This window comes from Aethalodelphis obliquidens, unplaced genomic scaffold (assembly GCF_003676395.1).
Source record: "Aethalodelphis obliquidens isolate GAN/ISIS:26980383/991018 unplaced genomic scaffold, ASM367639v1 scaffold49, whole genome shotgun sequence".
NCBI lineage: Eukaryota > Metazoa > Chordata > Mammalia > Artiodactyla > Delphinidae > Aethalodelphis > Aethalodelphis obliquidens.
The window spans coordinates 2,227,707-2,253,230 of record NW_020837993.1 but is presented as its reverse complement, the minus strand read 5'-3'; the positions used below and the strand labels follow the sequence as shown (position 1 = coordinate 2,253,230).

General features: G+C 43.0%; 1 protein-coding gene across 1 annotated transcript in view; it reads left to right on the top strand.

Moving 5' to 3' along the window:
- The window catches only part of AGBL1 (AGBL carboxypeptidase 1), a gene marked incomplete at its 5' end in the record, with an annotated part of 506,902 nt that overhangs the window by 71,403 nt on the left and 409,975 nt on the right, over nucleotides 1–25,524 (top strand). The window contains one exon of the mRNA XM_027083140.1: nucleotides 4,580–4,617. Within this exon, the coding sequence (XP_026938941.1) occupies nucleotides 4,580–4,617 (38 nt within the window). The remainder of the gene's footprint in view (nucleotides 1–4,579; nucleotides 4,618–25,524) is intronic.

The following is a 25,524-nucleotide window of genomic DNA, read 5'->3' as shown; positions in this document are numbered from 1 at the left end:
TTCTCTAGTTCCTTTTGGTGTAAGGTTAGATTGCTTATTTGAGATTTTTCTTGTTTCTTGAGGTAGGCTTGTATAGCTATAAACTTCCCTCTTAGAACTGCTTTTGCTGCATCCCATAGGTTTTGGATCGTCATGTTTTCATTGTCATTTGTCTCTACGTATTGTTTGATTTCCTCTGATTTCTTCAGTGATCTCTTGGTTATTTAGTAACGTATTGCTTAGCCTCCATGTGTTTGTGTTTTTTACGTTTTTTCCCCTGTAATTTGTTTCTAATCTTATAGTGTTTCGGTCAGAAAAGATGCTTGATATGATTTCAGTTTTCTTAAATTTACTGAGCCTTGATTCGTGACCCAAGATGTGGTCTATCCTAGAGAATGTTCCATGTGCACTTGAGAAGAAAGTGTAGTCTGCTGTTTTTGGATGGAATGTCCTATAAATATCAATTAAATCTATCTGTCTATTGTGTCATTTAAAGCTTGTGTTTCCTTATTAATTTTCTGTTTGGATGATCTGTCCATTGGTGTAAGTGAGGTCTTAAAGTCCCCCACTATTATTGTGTTACTGTAAATTTCCTGTTTTATAGCTGTTAGCAGTTGCCTTTTGTATTGAGGTGTTCCTATGTTGGGTGCATATATATTTATAATTGTTATATCTTCTTCTTGGATTGGTCCCTTGATCATTATGTAGTGTCCTTCCTTGTCTCTTGTAACATTCTTTATTTTAAAGTCTCTTTTACCTGATATGAGTGTTGCTACTCCAGCTTTCTTTTGATTTCCATTTTCATGGAATATCTTTTCCATCCCCTCACTTTCTGTCTGTATGTGTCCCTAGGTCTGAAGTGGGTCTCTTCTAGACACCACATATATGGGTCTTATTTTTGTATCCATTCAGCAAGCCTGTGTCTTTTTATTTATTTATTTATTTTGCGGTATGCAGGCCTCTCACTGCTGTGGCCTCTACCGTTGTGGAGCACAGGCTCCAGTCGTGCAGGCTCAGCGGCCATGGCTCATGGGCCTAGCCGCTCTGCGGCATGTGGGATCTTCCCAGACTGGGGCACAAACCCGTGTCCCCTGCATTGGCAGGCGGACTCTCAACCACTGCGCCACCAGGGAAGCCCAAGCCTGTGTCTTTTAGTGGAGTATTTAATCCATTCACGTGTCAGGTAATTATTGATATGTATTTTCCTATGACCATTTTCTTAATTGTTTTGGGTTTGTTTTTGTAGGTCCGTTTCTTCTCTTGTGTTTCCCACTTAGAGAAGTTCCTTTAGCATTTGCTGTAGAGCTCGTTTGGTGGTGCTGAATTCTCTTAGCTTTTGCTTGTCTGTAAAGCTTTTGATTTCTCCATCGAATCTGAATGAGATCCTTGCCGGGTAGAGTAATCTTGGTTGTAGGTTCTTCCCTTTCATCACTTTAAGTATATCATGCCACTCCCTTCTGGCTTGTAGAGTTTCTGCTGAGAAATCAGCTGTTAATCTTATGGGAGTTTTCTTGTATGTTATTTGCTGTTTTTCCCTTGCTGCTTTCAATAATTTTTCTTTGTCTTTAATTTTGCTAATTTGATTACTATGTGTCTCAGCATGTTTCTCATTGGGTTTATCCTGTATGGGACTCTCTGTGCTTCCTGGACTTGGGTGGCTATTTCCTTTCCAATGTTAGGGAAGTTTTCAACTCTAATCTCTTCAGATATTTTCTTGGGTCCTTTCTCTCTCTCTTCTCCTTCTGGGACCCCTATAATGTGAATGTTGTTGCGTTAACAGCCAGAGGTCTCTTAGGCTGTCTTCATTTCTTTTCATTCTTTTTTCTTTATTCTGTTCCATGGCAGTGAATTCCACCATTCTGTCTTCCAGGTCACTTATCCGTTCTTCTGCTTCAGTTATTCTGCTATTGATTCCTTCTATTGTAGTTTTCATTTCAGTTATTGTATTGTTCATCTCTGTTTGTTTGTTTTTTAATTCTTCCAGATCTTTGTTAAACATTTCTTGCATCTTCTCAGTGTTTGCCTCCATTCTTTTTCCAAGGTCCTGGATCATCTTCACTATCATGATTCTGAATTGTTTTTCTGGAAGGTTGCCTATCTCCACTTCATTTAGTTGTTTTTCTGGGGTTTTATCTTGTTCCTTCATCTGATACATAGCCCTCTGCCTTTTCATCTTGTCTATCTTTCAGTGAATGTGGGTTTTGTTCCACAGACTGTAGGATTGTAGTTCTTCTTGCTTCTCTCCCATCTTTGGCTAATGTGACACTTACCATGTATTTTCTGCTATATCATGTCACTGTTTGGATTCATGTTTATTTATTGTGTTATCATACTATTAGCTACCTTCTAGAGGGTTGAGATCTGGGAGTCACCTTGAATCTTCCTCGCAACATCAAAGAGTAACTGAGCCAGATTGACACTGTCCTCTAAACCAGTTATTCTCAAAGGTTAATATGCATATGAATTATCTGCTAGAATAAATGTACTGATTCAGCAGGCCAGAGATGGGGCTTAAGAGTCTGAATTTCTATTTGGCTCTCAGGAAATATGAAGCTGCAGGTGGGAGACCCATGCTTTGAGTAGCAAGACTCTAAACTTCCCTTTAACCCCTCTCTCTTCCTTCTTCCTCTACATCACTCTTTTGGCTGGGGACCCTGTTACCTCAGATCCTCCTAACTGACCTGCCTGCAGCCTGTCCTTCCCCACCACCAGTGTATCCCTTATAAAACTATTATCTAACAGAGCCCTACCTCCATGGTGAACTCGCCCAAACAAATGTGCCACGCAAATCGGAAATGCAGAGTTGCCCTAAGACCTGACCTGTGATCTAAGGACCTGGCTAGGTATTTTTCTTGGGACATCCCCATTCTTTATTTTCCTGCTTCTGTGGTTTCCTTCTTCTCTGCTAACCTCCTCTGATGAACTCAATATGGCTACTCTGCTTTTCCCCAAAGTACTGATTTTCATTTTCTCCCAACCCAAGCCAGACCCTCTGCACTGTGGCTCACAGATTTTCCACACTGGCTTGGGCTGCCTGCAGCACCTTCAAAGTGCCCTTTCTTAAATCCACTGTTGCCCCACTGTTAGGGAACCGTTGGCCAAAACTGCCCGCCTTAGCCAGGCATGATGGTAACCACTTGCATGAGTTGTCTCGCAGCAAGAGACAACTTTGTCTCCTTGGACATTCATTTCCAAGTGTTAGACAAGAACGGGTCCCCTTCTCGGGGCCTTGGAAGAGGTCCGCCTTCCTGCAACAGCACTATATCGTGTTACAAAAGAGCGTAGCTGAGGAAGCTGAAAGTTGATTAGAGGAAATCATGGTTGGGAAGGAGAAATGATGTAGTCTATCGGTGAAAACTAGCCTTGCCTTCTTTACGACTGCAGGTTGTTTGGATCTCACAGAGCTAGGGGTCATCCCAGACACGGGTTTGCATCAGTGAGTTTCAGCCCGCTGCTTTGCAGGATTCCCTGGTGGGTTATGGGAAGCAGTAAGGTTTCAAGTGCCTACTTTCTGTTTTAGTTTATTTTTATTCATTCCTTTGTTATTTTTGTTATTTTTTTACTGTCAGCTCTGTTGCTCAATAGTAAATAATATATTGCAAAGAGAATTGTCCCTTATCAACTGGGCAGAGACCAGGGCAAAGAAAGTACCGAGAGAGATTCTGGAGAACAATGGATGTGGAGGAAGCAAAGATGGGAAGTGAGATTCCTGGGTTTGGGGCCCCAGTTCTGCTCACATGTCTGTATAATCTTGGAAGGGTGATCTAGCCTCTTTGACCTGTTCCCCCAGTTCTCAGAAGGGTGCTGGGGACATATCACTGTTTAACAGGCCTTAAGGATAAGTTAGTAGGGCTGTGCAGAATACTTCTATTCTTTAATTTAAAAAGTACACATTCTCCCTCCCACAGTGTCCTCAGTGCCATGAAGTTTTCCTCTGCCCTGTAAGGGGGTCTTTGTGTGACCTTCCCAGGCTCAGGGAGTAGACTGAAGGGTCACTAAGACCTGAGCCAAATGCATTTTCATTCTATATGCCTCCCCTCACTGCAAAGGCTGTCAAATTCCTTCATGGAAGAAAACAATGAATTTGGAAGGAAAATGCAATGTAACCATTTTTTACCCTAAGGAACCAGCTTCGCTTTCCAATGTGTGAATGTTTTCTAGTGTGTTCCCAGGGCCGTGAGTGTTTCAAGAAGTTTGCAGTGCACTGCTGTACTCAGTCAACCTCCAAGTCTCACCCCCTCCCAACCCATTCTCCAGAGTCCCCAGGGTTTCCAGGTATAAATCAAGGGACTGCCAGAGCTCTGGCTGGAAGGAGCACAGCGTGAGGAAGTTGGTGGAAGGTGGGAGGCAAGAGGAAGGGACTCCCTTTCAGCAGAGGAAGGGACTCTTGAGACCCATTTGCAAGACAGACAATTCACTCAGCGTGATTTCTACATTTGTGCCCCTTTAATGGTCAGCAGTAGAATCAATGGAATGCCTGCTACCTGGTTAATAATGGGGCAGTTAGGTGGCAGCAATGAGACGGCCAGCTATGGGATCCATGGGCTGACAAAAAGACCATTGAACATTGACTTTTCCACTTTTCTTTCTCTTTCCCCAGGGCAGCCACTGAAGTTCTGGCAGCATTGCTGAAATCCAGTAAGTGCCTCTTTTGAAACGTGGTTATTTCTTTCCCCTCTGAGTTCAGTGAAAGATGCTCTTCTGTCTCCATGGCTCATTTTCAACCTGGAAGGCAATAAAGCCATTCCTGGATCTTTGGGGTGAGGTGGAGGATATTACGGCTGCTCTAACTCGGGGCTGCAAAGAGAGAGTTAACCTCTCTCTCTGTGGAGGTGCCATTCATAATGCTGCCAAGACAATTGACTCTAACTGGAGTATGTTGTCTACTGCAGACCCGAGAAACTCTTCAGCTCCTTCTAATTGGACCAGCAGCTTTTAAGGACCGTTGGAATAAACTGCAGGTTCCAGTGGGATTGTCCTATGGAAGAAAAGTTTATGACAGTGGGTGGGAAGCATGATTCTTGCCTTTGATTCACAACTCAGCTAGTGACTATATTCTTGGGCAGATGGGGTGTTGGAATTGCTTGGACAGTGTAGATGCTGATAGCAAATTTATATTAAAAATTTGCCTCTTTTCTCAGTTACTTGAGTGATTGCAAAAGAATAGCTCTGGGAGTCTGAATAATTTGAGAATTTTTTTGTGTGTTTGCCTTGTAGCTCTGGTCTAATTACATTGGGAGTCAATTTCATGTGTGCAATATAGTAGAAGGCACCATGCACTTGGGAGTGAAGAAGTTTCAGCTTAATGTTTTTATTTTTTTCCCTTCCTTACTGCTTCATCTGTTTTAATTTGGCATCTTGGAAACCAGCTGCTTCAATTGTGATATTTGTTTCTCTATAGGGAGCCCCAGGCATGTGGGTAATAGGTGAACTTTAATGAAACTTACAAATAAATAAATAAAAATCAAAACACCTTCTCCCCCAACCATGTATCTCTGTCAACTCTAAGTGCAGAGAGTCACATCGCATAGTGCTTCCCTTTGTAGACTGAAAAAATAATTGAAGCTTGAATTCATTTGGTTTGTTGGAACTTGATACAGTACACAAGTCTATCCACAGCTGCCTGACCTGCAGGGAGAGTGAAGGTGGTTAGAGCAGGTTGGGGGAGTGAAGAGTGAGGGGTTAGGAAGCCCTCGAGATAGGAGGGGGGGAGAAAGTGTTACCTGCGGGTTATGGAGAGAGAACGGTTCATTCTCCATACTGAACTTGACTCAGGTTTGGCATCTGGGTTTTCATTATTTACCTGCTCACTCTGTCTGCTCACCTGATTATATAACACCAGGTGTTTGAGGAAACAAGGTGAGGAAGTTCTTGGATTGCAGGAAGTAAAGTTGCTGAGAACGGCTGGGTAAGCAAGCCGGCGAGTGCTGTGCCTTGGGAAAGTAGCTTTCTCCTGTATCCTCCCTGCCCAGCTTTGGCAGTAGAGGCCTGACGTTTCATGGGGACAGAGCCCTGCTAGTGTTATCAAATGCAGGGGGTGGGGGTCCCACTGCTTGCTGCTTACAAAATCAATTACACACTCGCAAATGTTGGTAGAAAGGAAAGATGCCTTTAATCAGGATGCTGGCAATCTGGGGAGATGGTAGACTCAGCCTCCCCGCAAAACCACCTCTGAAGATTCGTCCATGATACTTTTAAAGGGAAGGAGGGAAGTAATCTCAGTTAGTCACTGAGATAGGGGGTCAGAATCATCACCATCCCTCACTGTGTGCAGGCTTGTAGACTTCTGGTGATCTTTCTCTAAGATGTTACCTTGTTCATGCAGTTTGGTCACACAGTCTGTTTGGGAGATTACTGACGGGGAAGCTAGGGAAGAGATCTGGTCATCTGTTAATTACTCATTCTTCATTTCTACTTCTTTGATCTATGGAAAGAACCGATGAGTTAGGCAAGGTATTGTGTGATTAAAAGATTTGAAAGGTGTACTTGGGCCGGAGATGGTAGAGAATTGGGGTGCCTGATTTAAAAATTAGTTAAATGGTGCAAACGAACTTATTTACAAAAGTGATATAGAGTCACAGATGTAGAAGACAAACTTATGGTTACCAGCAGCAAAAGGGTTGGGGAGGGATAAATTGTGAGATTGGGATTGACGTATACACACTACTGTACATAAAATAGATAACTAATAAGGACCTACTGTATAGCACAGGGAACTCAATAATCTATAATGACCTATATGGGAAAAGAATCTAAAAAATAGATTGGATATATGTATATGTATAACTGATTCACTTTGCTGTACACCTGAAACTAACACAACATTGTAAATCAACTATATTCCAATAAAAATACAAAAAAAAATTAGTTACAATCTAGCTTTGCTAAAGTGATGAGAAAGTGGCTTCCTGCTGAGAGCAGTTTCCTGCAAAGAGCTGTTTACACTACCTGAGAAAGGCTGACTTATTTTTCTACCCATACACACACACCCCTGAACCTCAGAGTTGAGTGTCCTGATACACCAGGTGTAAAAATCTGAATGTAGTCACATGACAGTTATTAACTATTTCTGTGTAAAACATGATGTATGGGCCCAGGAGAAACCAATAGCCAGTGCAAATACTGTCTGATTCAGGCTTAGAGCACTAACTGGGTTTCCAACGTCCTAGTTGTGCTTAGCAAATGGAGTACACTGCACTAGGGGCTCAGTTTTAGAGTTTCTAACTTCTACTCTCATTCCAGAGCTCAGCTCAGACCTCATTCCCTCTGAAAACACTTTCCCTGGCTACCAAGACCAGGCTGGATGCCCCTCCTCTATGCTCCCATAGGCTCTCCCAACACAACATTGATTACGCTGCATTGAATTTGCTGTTGCCCATCTCTCCCAGCAGATTGCAAACTTTTGAGGGCAAGGGTCATCTTTGCTGATTGTTGTATTACTTGCATCAGCACAATAAAAAGCCTAAAATAAATATTTGTGTACTAAATGTTTAAGTGAATGAATGATTTATAATATCTACATGTATAAAAAAGGCAATACCACCCTCTACTACTGAATCCAACGACCCATGCATAGAACCAATGATATTAGTTCTAATCTCTGTTTAACTATACAAATAGACTGTCAGGGAAGTGATAGCCTGCCATCCTCCACATATAAAACAAGTTTTATTGTCGCATTAGAAGGATGTATACGGTTATTTGCTAATTCTGCTGAGCTGTCCACATAGACTTTTGTCTGAGTCTCAGGTTCATCCTAACACAAGAGAGCTGGATGAGAACTTCTCTTCTTTCTACCAATAAATACTCAGCCTTCATGTCTATCAGGGTTTCTCAACCTTAACACCCTTGCATTGTGAACTGGTTAATTCTTAGTCGTTGAGGCCTGTCCTGTGCATTTTGGAATGTTTAGCAGCATCCCTGGCCTTTTCTCACCAGGTGACATTGCCAGTTATAATGACTAAGACTTGTCTCTAGACACTGCTGATTGTCCCCTGGGATGTCAAAATTGCCTCCTTCTGAGAATCACTGTTGCATATTTGACCACACATTAGCTGACGCTCATTCAGGGTTTCAGATGATCCCTCCCAAATACCTTTATTGGTATTTCATAGAAATGCTCTTCTTGCATAATTGATCTTAAATTCTCCAGCACTGGTGTCATTCCCGTGGGTTCACATGAAGTAAGAATACGATGGCAGAAAGTCTTTATGAACATGCAGAAGTTACTTGGGAGGGAGCAGGTTCTCGAGATCTAGAGGATCTTAGAACAAGGACAGCAGAAACTTCCATTGCAAGTGCCAGCTCCCATGTATGGGTAGGATTCTGAGATCATATTTGAGCTCAGCAGGCAAGAGGGCTGTTTTTTCTTTTTTAAATTTATTTTTTATTGAAGTATAGTTGATGTACAGTATTATGCAAGTCACAGGTATACAATATAGTGAGTCACAATTTTTAAAGGTTATACTCCATTTATAGTTATTATGAAATATTGGCTATATTCCCTGTGTTGTACAATATATCTTTGTAGATTATTTTATACCTAAAAGTTTGTACCTCTTAATCTCATACCCCTTATACTGCCCCTCCCCATTTCCCTCTCCCTACTGGTAACCACTAGTATGTTCTCTATATCTGTGAGTCTGCTTCTTTGTTTTTGTATTCACTAGTTTGTTGTATTTTTTTTTTTAGATTCCACATATAAGTGATAGCATACAGTATTTGTCTTTCTCTGTCTGACTTATTCATTTAGCATAATGCCCTCCAAGTCCATACAAGTTGCTGCAAATGGCAAATTTTCATTCTTTTTTATGGCTGCATAGTATTCCATTGTATATGTATATACCACATCTTCTTTATCCATTCATCTGTTGATGGACACTTAGGTTGCTTCCATATCTTGGCAATCATAAATAATGCTGCTATGAACATTGGGATGCATGTATCTTTTTGAATTAGTGTTTTGTTTTCTTTTTGGATATACACCAGGAGAGGAATAGCTGGGTCATATGGTAGTTCTATTTTTAGCTTTTTGAGAAACCTCCATACTGTTTTCCACAGTGGCTGCACCAGTTCCCACAAACAATGTAGGAAAGTTCAAGAGTGCTGTGTTTAAATAGCAAAGTCTTTCATGGATTTGGGGAGGAGCAGTTGCCATCTTTGTTCTACCAGCCTAACCAAAGTATTGTGTGGCATGTAAGGTCTGGGTATGGATGGTACCACTGCACTTAGGCTGGGGTTGCTGTGGGGGAGATGAGTGTCATGGAATTCTCTAGTTGCCTTCAAATGCCTTCATGTATAAGTAAGACTTGACATCGAATGTCTGTCAATTTACATCCCAGATGAGTTTGTGTCCACTGAACCTAAATGCAGGAAGTCAGTTTCTGTCTAAAATTCAAGGCCTCACCATCTGGCAGTGATATCTGGGAATATTTATGTGAACCTTTATCTCCTGAAAGCAAACTCTTTTTAGCTGGTGATTATTCTGGCCTTGATATCAGTATAAAAGTTGGCCATTTTAGTATCTCTCTATAATTGCATTACAAAAGGAGAACATTCCCCAGTTAAAATAGAGCCAGAAGGACATATCTACTACCTTGGGGGCAGTAAACATGGGTGGGCTTGTGAATCTTAGGTCAACAAGGCCCTATGACGTAGTGGGTGGTGGGAGGAAATCCTCACCAGTAACAGGGAGAGCAGGGCTGAGGGATCTGGGAGCCTTGGAGCTGCCCACCATAACAACAGAAAGAAAGGGAAAGAGCACCAGGTTGCATTAGAACAATTTTGTTATTTTGTCTCAGCCCTTTCTTCCATCAAGTAGCTATTGCATGAGAAGCCAATGTAGGAAAGGTAGATGGCGGACAGAGAGAAACGAACCAAAAGACAGCTCTCATCTCTTTCCTTTTCCGAGGAACAGCATACAAAATAAAGCCTTGGAAGTCCTAGGCCTCTTTTCCAATTATTTCCGAAATTTAGAATCCTAAAAATTAAAGTCATTGCTCATTCAAGGGTCCTTTTTGTATGGATGTGGGCTAGAATGGTCTAATCCACATTCCATACTTTTACTGTATCAGTTCCCCTCTCTCTACCTACGCATGTGCAAACACTAAATTTTCCTGTATTGAAATCTTTGCCCTTTTATGCTCTATCCTGCACAAAAACACTTAGCTTTTTATTACCAAAACTTAATAAGGCTTTGATTAATAAATAATGCTTCTATTGCAGGCAATTTTTTCTCTAATTAATAAAAATAAGACATGGTCCTTTGCCCCTGTCCCTTTTTTTAAAAAAAATTTTATTTCTTTATTGAAGTATAGTTGATTTACAATGTGTTAATTTCTGGTGTAGAGCAAAGTGACTCAGTTATACACATATATACATTCTTTTATTTATTCCTTTGCATTATCGTTTATCCCAGGATATTGAATAGAGTTCCCTGTGTAATACAGTAGGACCTTATTGTTTATCCATCCTATATGTAATAATCTGCATCTACTAACCCCAAACTCCCAGTCCATCCCTCCCCCAATGCCCCTCCTCCTTGGTAACCACAAGTCTGTTCTCTATATCCGTGAGTCTGTTTTTGTTTCATATTTTATTTTATTTTATTTTTAAGCCAAGTTATGTCTAGTTTATTTATTTTTAAAATTTTTATTGGACTATCATTGATTTACAGTGTTGTGTTAGTTTCTGCTGTACAGCAAAGTGAATCAGTTATACATATACATACATCCACTTTTTTTTAGATTCTTTTCTCATATAGGTCATTACAGAGTATCGAGTCGAGTTCCCTGTGCTATACAGCATTTGTGTCATATTTTAGATTCCACATATAAGTGATCTCATATGATATCTGTCTTTCTCTTTCTGACTCATTTCACTTAGTATGATAATCTCTAGGTCCATCCATGTGCCCTTGTCCCTTTTTCTATCTGCATCCACTCTGCCTTTCTCTCTTTTATCTGTGTCTCTACCTGGACTTCTGTGTCTCTTCTCCCTTTTTTTTTTTCCCTCATCTTCTTCTCCTTTCTCATTGGTCTCTCCACCTCTCCCTCTTTCTTTCTGCTCCCTAACACCCTTTTGTGAGCATTAGGTATAAATGCAGTTTGGAAAAGTGGTGGCCTGGCAGTGGTGCTTGGAATGAGTGTGCACCATGGGATTCTGCCTGATCTGTACTGGCTCCAGGGATGAATCTTCACGTAATGCCTTGGTAGTAACCTTGCTGCCTAGCTTTAAAGGTCACACTCTTGGGCTTCCCTGGTGGCGCAGTGGTTGAGAGTCCGCCTGCCGAGGCAGGGGACACGGGTTCGTGCCCCGGTCCGGGAAGATCCCACATGCCGCAGAGCGACTGGGCCCGTGAGCCATGGCTGCTGGACCTGCGCATCCGGAGCCTGTGCTCCGCAACGGGAAAGGCCACAAGAGTGAGAGGCCCGCATACCGCAAAAAAAAAAAAAAAAGAAAAAAAAAGGTCACATTCTCGCAACAAGGAAAGACCTGAAGCACTTTCTGGTTCAGGCCCTACATCTTAATAAGGGTATGATGGGTCTACTTCAGACCACTCTCCAACTTCAGCATTAGCATTCAGAGAAGTCTGGGAGCTTGCATAAGTTGGGGCAATGGGGAGGGTGCTGGGACTGGGAAAGTAAGTTAGTAAAGGGAGGGAGACAGAGAAGAAAAAAGGGAGGGAGAGATGCAAGGGAGCTAGTGGGAAGTTTGGCAGGAATAGGAGGTTCTCTGGTCTCTTCCTCGGTAAGCTCTGCTCGGCTGACTCATGGGGACAGCGCAGCCTGTTGCTAGCGGGGTATAGGAAGGAGGGGACTTCTGGCGCCTAGAGTCCTGATTATGGACAGACACCTCAAGCTCTCAACGGTCCTCTACTATGGCCTGGCAATCAGCAGTGTAGGGACTGGAGGACTTGGTGGCCAGAGAGTTGCTCTACAGCAAAATGTCAGAGAAGGGGCCATGTTTGAAAAACCCCAACTGAGGCTTTTGTAGGAATTCTAGGAGCTCTGAGGAGTTCTCAGAATGGCATCAATGTTTTAGGATGGTTGGCAGTGTGATTCCTTTGAACTTCTGACATACACCAGTAGCCATAGGGTGGCACAGACTTCACAGGGCTCACATGTACAATCTGTGTTCCCATGGGGCCTGAAATCTGTCCTCCTGGCTTCCCAGGCTGCCTGGACACACCTGGTGCCCCAGGATTCTGCCCACGGAGTGTTTCCCCTTCAGTTTCCAGATGAGGGCCATGGAGTCAGACCATTAGAGCTGGAAAAGACCTTCGAGGTTGCTTAGTGCAGTGGTGTTCAAACATTTTTTTTTTTGAGTAGAGAACTCAGAGCCCTGTCTGTCCATTTCCCAATGATTCTCCCCTAAGGTGGCCCTGAGACACGTTCACAAAAATATAGTGCTCCCTGAGAATTCAGAAAACTACTAACCTTTCTAAAAATTGAAATATATTTGACACTTAACATTGTGTAAATGTAACACATTTATGTTATAGATTTACATTATAGATTACATTATAGATTTGCTACATCTATATTGCTATATTGCTATTATAGCAATAATTTGCACCTCTGTCATGTCACATAATTATCATTTCTTTTTAGTGGTTGGAATAATTAAGATCTAGTCTCTTAGTGAGTTTGATGACTAAAGTACAAATTGTTGTCTAGATCCCAGAAAACTGATGGTCTTATCCACCCCTCTTCGCATTTTCATACAGGGAAACTGAGGACCAGAGAGAGGGAGTGACCCACCTAGATCTCTGAGACTTGGAAGGAAGGTTTCCTGTCCAGCTAACACTGGTTCTTTCTTTTGTCTCAGCACAAATGTCTCTGTCAAGGGTATTGACAACCCCCCATCTCTGCCCAGGGTTAGGTTTCCAATTAAACCTTTTCACTATATTTATACTAACTATAAATATACTAACTATAACTAAGAACTAACTATACTGTAATCAGTGAGTCCTATATTTTTGCATATGTGTTTGTGTGTATGCATTTTTGTGTACGTATGCACGTATTTTCCCTGCAGGGTCTACCTCCATGGGCACTGGGGTCCCTATCATAGACCGCACACCTCACATTGAGCTGTACCCAGAGAACCTCTAACACACTAATGTTAACTAAAGAAGGATTCCAGTTTCGTGACTTAAGCTTCATACATTTGCTTTCGATATGCCTTAATGAAGAGGCCAGCCCAATTCCTGTCCCCAGAAAGAATCAAACTGTGGTGTGATTATAGACCCGACGTCCTTTCTGCCATCATAACTTCTGGAGAAGCAAGCCCTATATTTCTGTGATGATCCAGAAATCTGCTTCAAGTAATATTGCTAGATTTTTGCATTTGTCACACTGGGATGGACTGCTGTGATCGACCTTGTATGAATGCAGACTAGCAAACTACATTCGTCACACGGTGGGATTGAAATGACAACACAGACGTGTACCATTTATCAACTGCTTAGCGTGTCAGCCACTGTATATACCACTGCATGTACGTGCCTAGTAAGGGGGTATCATCATCACCATTTCACAGGTGTAGGAACTGAGGCCTGGAGACGTTGGGCTACAGAGCTTACCTGCTGTAGACCCTGGGACCTGAACTCTGTGCATACCAAGGAGAGATGAACAAGCATAGGTTTATTTAGCCCAAAGAAGATAAGATCAAAATCTGAAAGGAAGCTAAATAAATACTTTCTGATAATTAGAAGGATTTGTGTGTGTGTGTGTGTGTGTGTGTGTGATGGGAGCATCTGTCATTTAGTTTAGAAAAGAGCGTCACATGGTCCATCCCATACAAGCATCTGAAGGGGACCCAGTGAGAGGTGCCCAACACACCAACATGGCTGTGCGAAGGGCCAGAGTCTCTGCTGTGAGGCTGAGCATCAGGCGAGGCTGATGAATGACGGGGTGAGTGACAGGAGAAGGGAACAGGGCCGGGAAGGATTACAGCTGCTCGTTCCCTTTCCCAGCTGGCTTTGTCAGGCCCCCGAGCTGGGGGGACTGATCGTCCCTGGCCACAGACCGCAGCTCATGTACTTCCTCTTCCTGCCATGTGGTGGTGCTGTTCTTCTAGTTATCTTGGCCGCGCTAGTCCAGTATTTATTTTCGGTGAGTAATTTGTTTATCAGGAGGTTATTTTAATCTAATTTTGGCCATATTTGCCATTCCACACTATCTGTGCTTCCCAGCGTTAGCAGCTTGCATGTCTTGAAGGAAATTAGCTGAAGATGGTCCCGGAGGCATTCGCTCAGCCATTATTTAAGGGAGCTGGGAGGAGGCAGGGTGAGCGGAGCCCAAGCCCGGTGTTGGAAAAGTTGCTGGAATTTGTTGCACTCCCAGTGAGGTTAGCGGGATTGAGAGGGACTTACCGAGGGTGGGGAGTATCTCGCATCTCGCGCAGCTTTTTTGAGGGCTGCCTCTGGTAGAGAGCAGAGAATCCTGCAGTTACTTTTCCCCATCTCCCCTGAACCCTTGTGATAACCTGCATCTTCCTCATCTTTGCTGCCAAGGCCAAAGGCACGACTTAAGCAAGATGCCCATCTGCCTTCCCATGGTTCACAGGCATCCCACATCCCATTTGATAATATGTTTCATGAACTGTTCTCTGCGATCCCTCAAGGAAGAGGGCAGGAAGGTGGGGAGTGATAAGAGAATTATTGTTTATTAGAGTACCTTCAGGGAATAATGATCATAACTATTAATTACAGAGCACTGGCACTTGCCAGGCACGTTATATTCCCATTTTACATACAAGGAAGTTGTAGTTAGGAGAGGTTAATGATTTTTTTCCCAAGATCCCATGAATGGTAAGTGGAGAGCTGAAATTCAATCTCAGTTGTGACTGTCTCCAGAGCAGAAAATCTTCCTATTTCAAGGATGAGTCTCACCTTCCACATGGAGTCAGGAAACCTGGACCTGGCTGATGGGCATGGGACCTGAAATTAGTTCTTTGTCATTGTACTTGACTTCAGTGTGGTTTTCCAAGGCTGGGAGGGCTGTACAAGTTGAGTTGTTTGAGGGTGCTTTAGTAGAAGAAACTTTTTTTTTTTTTAAAGAAATCTTCTGAGGAGATGACACATCTAAAGCAGATGAAACGGGAGCAGAAGTGGGAGACCCCAGTGAATCACAGCCTGGCCTTTCCCTTTTTACCTCTTCTTTCCCTGGCTCGTGATTGATGCTGAGAAACTTCCATGGAAGTTCCTCAGGGCTCGAAAGAATCAAGTTTGAAAACCTCTGTAATAAATATTCTCATGGGACACTTTCAGAACTCAGTAAATTTTCAGAGATTATAACTTAAAGATGGGCTGATGCATTCTTTAGGAGGTTTGGAACATGTGCTCGTTTTTACTGTGTGGTGGTCCTAAGGAAGAGCTAGTCAAGTTTGGCTCAGAGAGAGATGCAAAATTGTCATCTTCATCCTTGAGCCTTAGTCAAGTAACTTTTGAGTCTCTTGGGATTAAGAGGCCTGATTAAACAATTAAACTGGACCTAATTAAATGAGAAGGGTCAGCTTCCGGTGGAAATTACAATGGTTGCTAGTATAGGCAAGATGGTGCACTACCTTCCCGAGATGGCCAGGATGTTCCCAGGCACCCACACGGGGTCTAAAAGAACTGTGGATGGTGGTGGTGTGTTTTCCTTGCTTGACATAAACTGTTGTCTGCAAAAAACATTGTTGTAATAAGGTTGCAGCCAATCCTGCTTCTCACAACTAAGCAGGCTGCTGTGTTTTAACCAGGCTATCCTGTTTTCTGGCCCTAAATACCTGGTTCTATCTCTAGGGCTTTCCCTCTGGCCTGATTATCTATCTGCCTGTAGGTTTGGGCCATGATGTTGCTTTGACAACAGTGTGAATGTGTTCAAGGAAGCTCAGGCTCATGTGTGAAGTTCGTGTGTGTTTGCTAAAAGCTCAAACCTCGTATTCTCTAGAAGGTTGATCCATACACACTTACATATTTTGTTTTCATTCTGGGGAATCAGGGGTTAACATCCAGGATTGCTGAGCTCTAAATGTTCTGGATTTTAGAACTCGTGTCACCCTGGCATAATGAATGACTGGCTATGGATTGACAAAGATAAGGTATCACAAAGATTTAAAGAGATAGACAAAAACATAAACATCTCAGAGCTCTGAAAGTGCACAGTAGCTTCCTCATCCCATTCAGGATTGACTGTACAATTATTTGTTTATGTCAGGATGTAAGTCAGATGCTTCCTACAGACTTCTAATAATAGCAGTTTGCAGAGCACTTTTTCATATATTATCTCATTTAATGCTTACCGCAGTCCTGCAAGACAGGTAAATATTTAACTCTTCTAGAGCAGCAGTTTTCAACATGAGTGATTTTGTCCTAAGGGAACATTTAACAAGGTCTGGAGACATTTTTGGTTGCTACATCTGCAGGGTGTGTGGGTGCTCCTGGCATCATGTGGGTAGAGGGCAGGATGCTGCTAAATATCCTACAATGCACAGGTCAGCTGCCCCCGACCCTACGACATAATATTCGGCCTCAGATGTCCATAGTTCCAGGCTGGGAAACTGTTCTACAAAACATTGAGGTTCAGAGAGGTTGGCTGACTTGCCCAAGATTGCATGATGTGTCCTTGGCACAATGGGACTGAAATCCATACTTTCATTTCACTACCAGAGGGTTTCAAATCTTGTATTTTTACTTTAAAGAAATAAATTTTAGGTATTAAATTTTAAATGAAAACCTTGGCAGAGCCATTGCACGTAAACAGCTGATGGTGGAGTTGCTCTGGTGGCAGCAGGGGTCAGAGACCCCGCTCAGCCTCTTCTTTAGCCCCTCCCTGTAATCCCAGGGACACACAGACTGCCTGGCAACTGCTACGCCCATACAAGGAGACCCAGAGAACATTAGGCCCCTGTTGGCATCCACAGATCTTCTGGATTTCTCTGAGCTGTTACATTTTTGAGTAGAGGATGACAGCATCTGAGTGTGCATTTTAATAAGATGTGTTGGGCAGTGGAGGGGAGGCATGGGGGCCAAGTAGGAGGCTGCTGCCGGCACATTCCAGGCGGTAGGGAAGGGGCACTGGAAGGACCACGGGGGATAGGAGTGGAGTTCAAACGAGGACGCGCAAGGCTCACGCTTGCTTCGGGACTTTTCAGTGCTGTGCTACTGGATGACATCAGGCCAAAGGCCAGCAGGCCAGGAGCACAGGGGCTGAGCCCTTTACCTTGCTCTGCGCATGCTCAAGGCCTGGAAGCATAATGCAGTGTGAACCGATTTGCACGTGATGTTTGCACGTGCAGATTTGTTTTCCTGTAGTCCACGCTGCTTGTCTGTACTCTGGCCAGAAGCAGGCAACGCCACTGACAGACAGGTGTCTCCCTCATCCATTGACGGAGAAAGGCAGGTGGGGAAGTGCTCTGTCTTTCTTCTTCCAGGTATAAATCCTGGCTTTCTTCTTTAAGTGTTGCCTTCTGATGAGTAGACAGTGGAAATGGCAAAATGAAACTAGGATGAAGGTTACCCACAATGACCCAGAAGGGACTGGGGCTCGTCTTAGGGCTTAGCAGGTGCTTCTTTCCCGACCAAGAATCTAGACTCAAAAGAAAACTCTGGATGGATAGGAAAACTCCTGGGAAATTTTAGGTCCAGGCAAAGATGATCATTCCTAAGGGCTTTCTTGCAGAGATGTCAAAAACAAATAACAAAAAGGAGAGTGAGAAAATCTGACCAACATATCCGCCCACCCCCTGCCCACCTGATTTTGCACAAACCACTGTGATGAATGTCAAAGCGGTGGGGGTCCCGCATTCTGATCTCTGCCCTACTGCTCTCCCCTCACTTTCTTCACCTGGCTTTAGCTTCCAGGCTTTTTGTTATTTGTACTCACCAAATTTGGGCTTTTCTACTTGCTCTGCTCTCCAGATTTCTAGAATTTTCTGTCCCCGGATCTCTGCAGCCTGATTCTTTCCTACATTCCGGTTTCAGTGCTGATGCCCCCTCCTCAAAAAGTTGCCCCAGCCACCCAATCTAAAGTAGCAGCCCCACCAGTCCCTCTAGAATCATTATTTGATTTTCACTGTAGCACTCGTCATTGTCTGAAGTTACCTAATTTGTGTGTGTGTGTGTGTGTGTGTGTGCGCACCTATTTGGATCTGAGGGTCTCCCCAGCTCCCCCATGGGAATGCAAGCCCCTAAGAGTAGAGACTTTATGCATCTCATTTCCTGCTCTAATATCCCCAGTGCTTACAATACTGCCTGGCACATACTAGCACATAGTAGTTGTTAAGTGTGTTTGTTGAATGAGTGAATGGTGGTTCCTGGAGTTTAGAGGGTATGAGTATGGTTTTAGCTGATAATTCACTGCATACCTAGCCACAGCAAGATCTGGCTTTCAGGACAAACTGTCTCTGCTTATTCCCATACGCTGAGCAAACCTCTCAAGTGATTATTTCTTGCTGGGAACAAGCTCCTTTTAGAGAATTCTCAAACTAAATATTGAAAAATTAATCCTACTTCCTCAAATCTAGGATGTCATTGACTATAAGATGCTCCAATTTTTATGTGCCACGAAGAGTGAAAAAATGCTGCCAGTTGTCATTGAAACATCATCATTGGTAAGAAGCATCTTAATTCTGGAAATGCTAAAATGTGAAAAAATATATGCCTTAGAATTGATAAAGTACAAGGTGAGATTGATTCATCATATGGGATGCAGGGAAGTGGCAGGGGGTTCTGGTCTGGAGTATGTCCCCATTTGTTAGTGGTCCCTTCCCCTGTAGCATTGCAGCCTAACACCTTGGACATGGTACTCTCCAAGGACCAGAGGAAGAGCTGGGTGTGTGGAGGGAGAGGCAGATATAGCTTCTGAGGCTTTCTCAAGAGTGGAGAAACTTCTATGGCTTGGGAATGTATCTGTGGAAAGGTATTAGAAGCAGTTGGTGATTAAAAAAAACCCAACCAACAGTAGGTGAGTCTAGATTTAAAACAATGCTGTGAAGGATGGTTTCTCACCCTTCTTAGCCACTCTTTCTGAAGCTTAGGAAAAGCATCTTTCATTTTCAAAAGGCAGTCAATGGGAAAACAAGATTGGCTTGAAACCCAAATTTACTTTAGAGCCAAGTTTACTGAAAAGTATCTATTTTACAAAGAGAAAAAAATACCTGCAAGCTAATTCCATATCATTATTCTTATTTGAGCTAATGATAATGGAGTGTAATTTCCATTACTGATGACATTAAGATTAGTTATGTTTCGGTACATACAGCGCGGCTTCTCCTTTGTGAGGAGCATCGAAGCAGCTGCCGGGGAGAAGCTGAGAGCGGACTCCGCCTCGGCAGCCCTGCGCCCACGTACTGGGCCTGACTTCCAGGCTGGCCTCAGGGGTCCCTGCCGGGCGTCAGGAGGGGTCCTGAACATCTCCTCCAGGGAGCCGAAGCACCATCGGCTGTTAATTTGGCTCTTTATTTATTTTTTTTAATTAATTAATTAATTAATTTTTGGCTGCGTTGGGTCTTCGTTTCTGTGCGAGGGCTTTCTCTAGTTGCAGCGAGCGGGGGCCACTCTTCATCGCAGTGCGCGGGCCTCTCACTATCGCGGCCTCTCTTGTTGCGGAGCACAGGCTCCAGACGCGCAGGCTCAGTAGTTGTGGCTCACAGGCTCCAGACGCGCAGGCTCAGTAGTTGTGGCTCACAGGCTCCGGATGCGCAGGCTCAGTAGCTGTGGCTCACGGGCCCAGTTGCTCCGCGGCATGTGGGATCTTCCCAGACCAGGGCTTGAACCCGTGTCCCCTGCATTGGCAGGCGGATTCTCAACCACTGCGCCACCAGGGAAGCCCTTGGCTCTTTAAACCTTCTTGAGTCTCCTGTTAAAAATCAACTTTCGCCACAATTTAGGGGCCTGGGAGGGAGCAGAGAAGACAGAGGAGGGCGACTGGCCGGAGGGACCGTGCCAGGTTCGATTTGGCTGAAAGCCGTGCCCCTCAAGCACCTCAGCTGTTCTGCGGACTTCATCTCCTTCAGCCTTTCGGAAACCCTCCTCAAGAAGCTGGTTCTCCTGGTAACTGTTAAAGGTCTTTATCTGAATGCAAAACAGTGTAATCTGTACAGACCAGCCCTGGGGATAATGATGTGGGATGTCAGCTTTGGAGGCAGATGGGGGATTCCATTTGAATTCTCCACGTGCCATTTATAAGCTCTCAGGACTTGAATAAGTTATTTAACTTCTTTCAGCCTCTGTGTCTTCATTTGTAAGAGGAGGCAAATAATGCTTATCTTCAAGCATTTCCATGAGATAAATGAGATGATCATGTAAAATGATTAGCCCAATGCTAAGCACATAGGAAACATTCAGTAAATAAATACTCAGTAATTGTAACTGGTGTTACAGTGGCAAAACAGGCAGCTTATTGTTCATGTAATATGATTTAGAAGTCTTGGTAAAAGCCTGCTTTGTCCAGAAACGTCTTCTAAATTGACTCCCTGAAAAGAGCACTGTTGCAGAGGCCAGTGGATTGTTTTCTGTAGTTAAGGTCACCATTATCTTGGTTGTAGTAATGTCTCCAAAGGGGGATTTCTAGGGTGGGATATTATACGGTGCGAGTGCTGTGGCTCCAGGTGGGTATTTGCATGTGGAGTCCTGATGAAGATCAGGCAGTGTTTGTGATATAATTGCTCAGTTGGGGGATCCAGTGAGGAGAGGGTTTGGAGGCAAACCTTGGGGAGGGATGTTTGATAAGCCCAGCTGAGTGGTCTTCTCTTATGAGAAGGGGACCACAGTCCTGAAAAGGGTTAGCTGAATTGTCAATAGTTCATATGAATGAATTTTCATGAAGTTCCTGAAACAGAAGGAAATAAATCTGTTTAATAAAACTATTTAATCTTCCTGGGCAAGAATTTCTTTGGATAGTGATGTCCTACTATGCTATGTGGCTGAAGATGATTCCTGTTCTTAAGAATGATGAGAGCCTCGAATCCTTGTATTTATTCTTACTCGTGTATGTGCTTATCAAAAGCAAGGGTGAGTTATTAAACACTTAACCATTGTCAATCAAGAGGATCTTACAGCACTACCCAGTCTTCTAAAAAAGCTTTAGTGTAATGGGACCCAACTCAGGTAAAGTTGGTCAGAGAGGGGAACTAAAAAGTTCTACATTATGGACATTGTCTGTAAGGGCTCCTGGGATAACGTGGGGGAATGGTCCTCGGTATGTATGTTTGGGGTGTCTAAGGACAGATAGGCAGCTATGTAAGATGTGTGGGCATTTGGGATGAGAAATCGATTACATTACACGGGGATTGAAGGACTGTGGTTATAAATTTTACTTATTTTGAAACTTTTCCTTGTGCTGTTCTCAATAGTGAAGTGAATTTGAAGTTTGAATGTCATCCTTATGGGGAAGGGATTATCATTTATTGAGCACATACTTGATGCCAGCTGCTACTCTATGCATTCATTCCTTATAATGGACTTGTAAGGGTGATGCTTTAGTTATCTCTCTTTTATCTTGCTTTAATATTTGCAGATGATGGACATGTAGTCCAGAAAGACTTAGTAACTTAAACAAGGTTACACAGCTGATAAATGATAGAGCCAAAATGCAGATCAACAACTATGTGATCCTAGCGCTCCTATTCTTGCGTGAGGCTGTCCAAAGGAATCTGTTCATGTCCTGAACATTTGGCGGTTTGTTGTCCAAAATTACAGAGGCGGAGTTGGAATAGTAAATAGATGATGCTTATCATGTTGATGATGGCAATTATAATAGGCAACAGGTATTGAGTGCTTATTATGTTCCAGGCATGAGCTATCTACTTTATATATATTATCTCATTTAATTTTCTCAACAGTTCCACAAGGAAGGGACTGTTATCAGTTTTGTTTGTTTTTTAGATAAAGACTTAGTGACAAGAGCTGTGAAGTAACATGCTCAAGGTCACACAGCTAGAAAGCAGTGGAGGTCACAGCCATGTGCAAGGACTCCAGAAAGAAAGCTGACAGCTGAAGGGTCTGCCCAGCAAGGCAGTGAAGGGTACACAAGGATAGTAAAGATGAGTTTGGAGGTCTGCACAAATTTGTATGTCTCATTCCTAGAGCTGTGGTTGTGAAAGCATCCAGCTCATTCCTCTGCTGCAGGTTCCCACTTTTCCTCCACTTTAAGCTATCTCTTTACTCTAAAAGGGGTGATGAAATTCTCAGATATAGGAAACAAAGAGCAGTCATGGAAATTTCCTCTGGTTTTGCCCAATAAAAGTGGCAAAGCGTTGGGTTGCTTGCAGGTATTATAATCTGGGTCACCAAGCACTTCTCCACCAACCTGTCATGGGGCTGGAAATTCCCCATGAGAAATCCAGTCTTTGAGTCTTGAAGGTGTCTGGGCTTTCCTGTTAAAAGACAAACATCTTTATAGATATGATCACGCTCTCAAATACCTTCAGGGGCAAGGTAGGTAATTCACTTTCAAAAGGGATGGGGTAAGGTGAATTGGTTGCTATGGCAACCTGGGGACTGCTTGTCCTGCCCACAATCATTTACAACATGGCATGGCCTATAGACTATGGACTTCCTGTCAAAGGGTAACCTGTCTTTTTTCTTCTTGATTGTCAAAGTTCATGGCAGAGGATGTGGAGATTAAAAACTACAGAAAAGTCTAAGTCTAGTCTAAAAAAATCCAAAGCAAATAGAATCATCAATATTTTCCTCCCTCATAAGTACTATTGATATCTTGGCATATTCCCTTCATTTTTTTATTCTTTCTTAATGAATGTAAAAATCTGCTGCATCAGTGGGCTCTACACTAAAGAAAACATTCGAACCTCTGTGAAGAAATACCTGGGGTAAAAATAAGGAGAGCGCAACATCACATTTTAGATTGAGAATTAGCTACAAATATGACTTCAGGAGGATAAAATCTGGAAAGGCAGGTAGAAAGAGTAGAACTTAAGAGGATAAATTGGAGAGGACAAGGATGCAGATTTGCCACAGGAAAACTGGCCAGATAAGAACTTCAGCAGGAGGCTGCCAGGGAGGGGCTGATGGAGACAAGGGGGCATGGAGAGCGCCTTTGGATGGAGAAGGGGGTGGAGGTGAGCTGTTAAATTAAAGGTCCTCAGAAGTCCTCTCTGTCCACTGCACCCCATCCTCTAACCAGTTCAACATAAACCAATCTGTTTCGGAAATTTTTTTTAAAAATTAAGGAACAGGAACTCTTTTTCCAAGGAAATCTTAGGAAGAAGCCATTGACATAAACAGACTAAAGTAGTACGGCTGGTCTGGGGATCTTCTCTGGCCTCCAAACCCTGAGCTCACCCAAAGGAATGTATGAAACCCCACATCTTCTCCTTCCTATGTGGCCTCCCTGAGAGAAGCACTGTCCTCCCCTCAGATCTTCTCAAACTCCTGGAAGTTGCAGATCCCGGTGACCCTCATTTCATTCTTCGGCTCCCCTCTACATTTGTTCAGCTCGATGGATCGCTTGTCGGGTTTCAGGCGCATATTGACTTCTGCAAAACTCCCAGGCCATTCACGGAGAAAGATTGACTGATTTAGGGTAGGGGTTGGGGGAGGAGGTGTAGCTATTTTCGATGTTAGTAAACATGACAGCTTGTTGAAGATTAACAGAAAATGGTGAATAAAATCATTGGGATCTGATAAGGGATTTTTCTCTCAGACAATTAAAGGCTTTTTTCTCGTTATCTCCCTCCCCCTCCCCCAGAAGTGGGAGATGAAAGTCATGAGGATAACACATTATTAGTCTCATACCCTTAACATAGATAAAAGACAAAAGTTAACCTCCCACTGCCCATGCAACCTCCATGCACTGTTTTTGCCATTCTGTCTTCTTTTCAGCAGGCAATAGTTTCCTTTAATACCTCCTACCTAATCCTCAACTTTCTTTTAAACATCAGATATTGGATAGGCTGGAACCTCATGTAGGTAGTAAAGAAGTCCAGTGCTTTGTGGCCGGGACCAGCCGAGGAGAGAAATATTTTTGATACGAAAGAATAATTCATTAAAGGAGGTAATGAAGGTGATTTCAACCTTCCACAAACACATCATGGAGTGAATAAAGCTCATGGCTCTCAATTTAGGGTCATCGCTGAATGAGATGTTGTAAAAAGTGAAAAAAAAAAATAAAACCAACTGCATAAATGGGTCAAAAATTTCAGTGGGACTCAGTCAAGCCTGACAATTTAGAATTTGACAAACAAGTGGAAGAAAAGGAGAATTCCATTAATATTATGATAAAACCCTTCTGGAATAAAGCACTGAATTTCCATGTTATCGTTTCACTCACGTGTACTTATATGGTCTTAGGAAAAGATCTGACTTGGAGCTGAAATTTTGCTTATCCAGTTACAGCTCAGGGGATCTCTCTCTCACATGCTCGGCCAGAAACATAGATTGTCTCATAAACCGGCATGAACAGTATGGATAATGGAGAAATGCAGTCGTGAGAGGGCAGAGCTGCAAGATGTGGGCGTTTGTTCCTGAGAGTCAGCCTGTTAGAGTTCTTCGGGGTACCTAGTCCACAGGGGTACAGAGGACCAGGATCCAGAGAGTATCTATCTCCCCATCTACTGGGTAGACCTGAACTGGTCTGTCCGCCAACCCTGTAGGCAGAGGAGTTTAACATGAAAAGTGGTATATGTGGACTCTTGAGAGAGGTATCTTGGACCATTCTTCCCCCTTTCTTTCTTCATAATGGAAAAATGAAGAAATCATTCACCCATCAGAGGGGTCTCATGGGAGGTCTCACGCAGGGTCATTCAACTAACAAGGGGTAGTCATGGTGTGAAAGAGGGGAAGGGAACTGTAAGAGCATGCTACTACAGCTCCCTGTCAGATGTAAGGAAGCCCTGTCCTCACATCCCTGCTGGATGGACTTCCAACCTCTTTCTGGATATTTTTGGTGCCACGTTGCTCATTACCACGTAGAGACCAGCCCCTTCTTGGGTAGCCTTGAGCCTGAGGAGTTCCCTTCCTGGACGGAGCCAACCCCTTGATGATCTGGCTTCCGTTCTCTTTAGGTAAAACACCCAACGCATCTGTTACACATGGCAGCCTTCCTGACATTATGTCTGTCACTCAGGGTCCTCTCCTTTCCAACCTAAGCCTTATAGTTTGCTCAACCCAAATGACAATATCCCAAGTCTACTGAAGCTTAGGAAAGAGGAATGGAAATCCCGTGGATTCCCCCCACTTCCTTTCTTCTCTCTCCTCACACACTATTATCCTTTTTCTGAACTATTTGAGAATGTTATAGACATTCACAATGGCGAATTTCGTAAAAACAAGAATATTCACTTACATAAACGTATAATAGTTTATCAAAATCTGACAATAAACATTTATACAATATTATGGGTTAATCTAAACACTTTATTCATATTTTACCAATTGCGTCACTAACGCCTTATGTAGCAAAAGAAAAAAAAATTGTTTTCTGGTCCAGGATCTAAATTATAATTATATATCATACTGACGTGCCATGTCTTTTTAGTCTCTGTTAGCTCAATTCCTGTTTTTTTTTTTTTTTTTTTTTTTTTTTTTTTTTTTTTTTT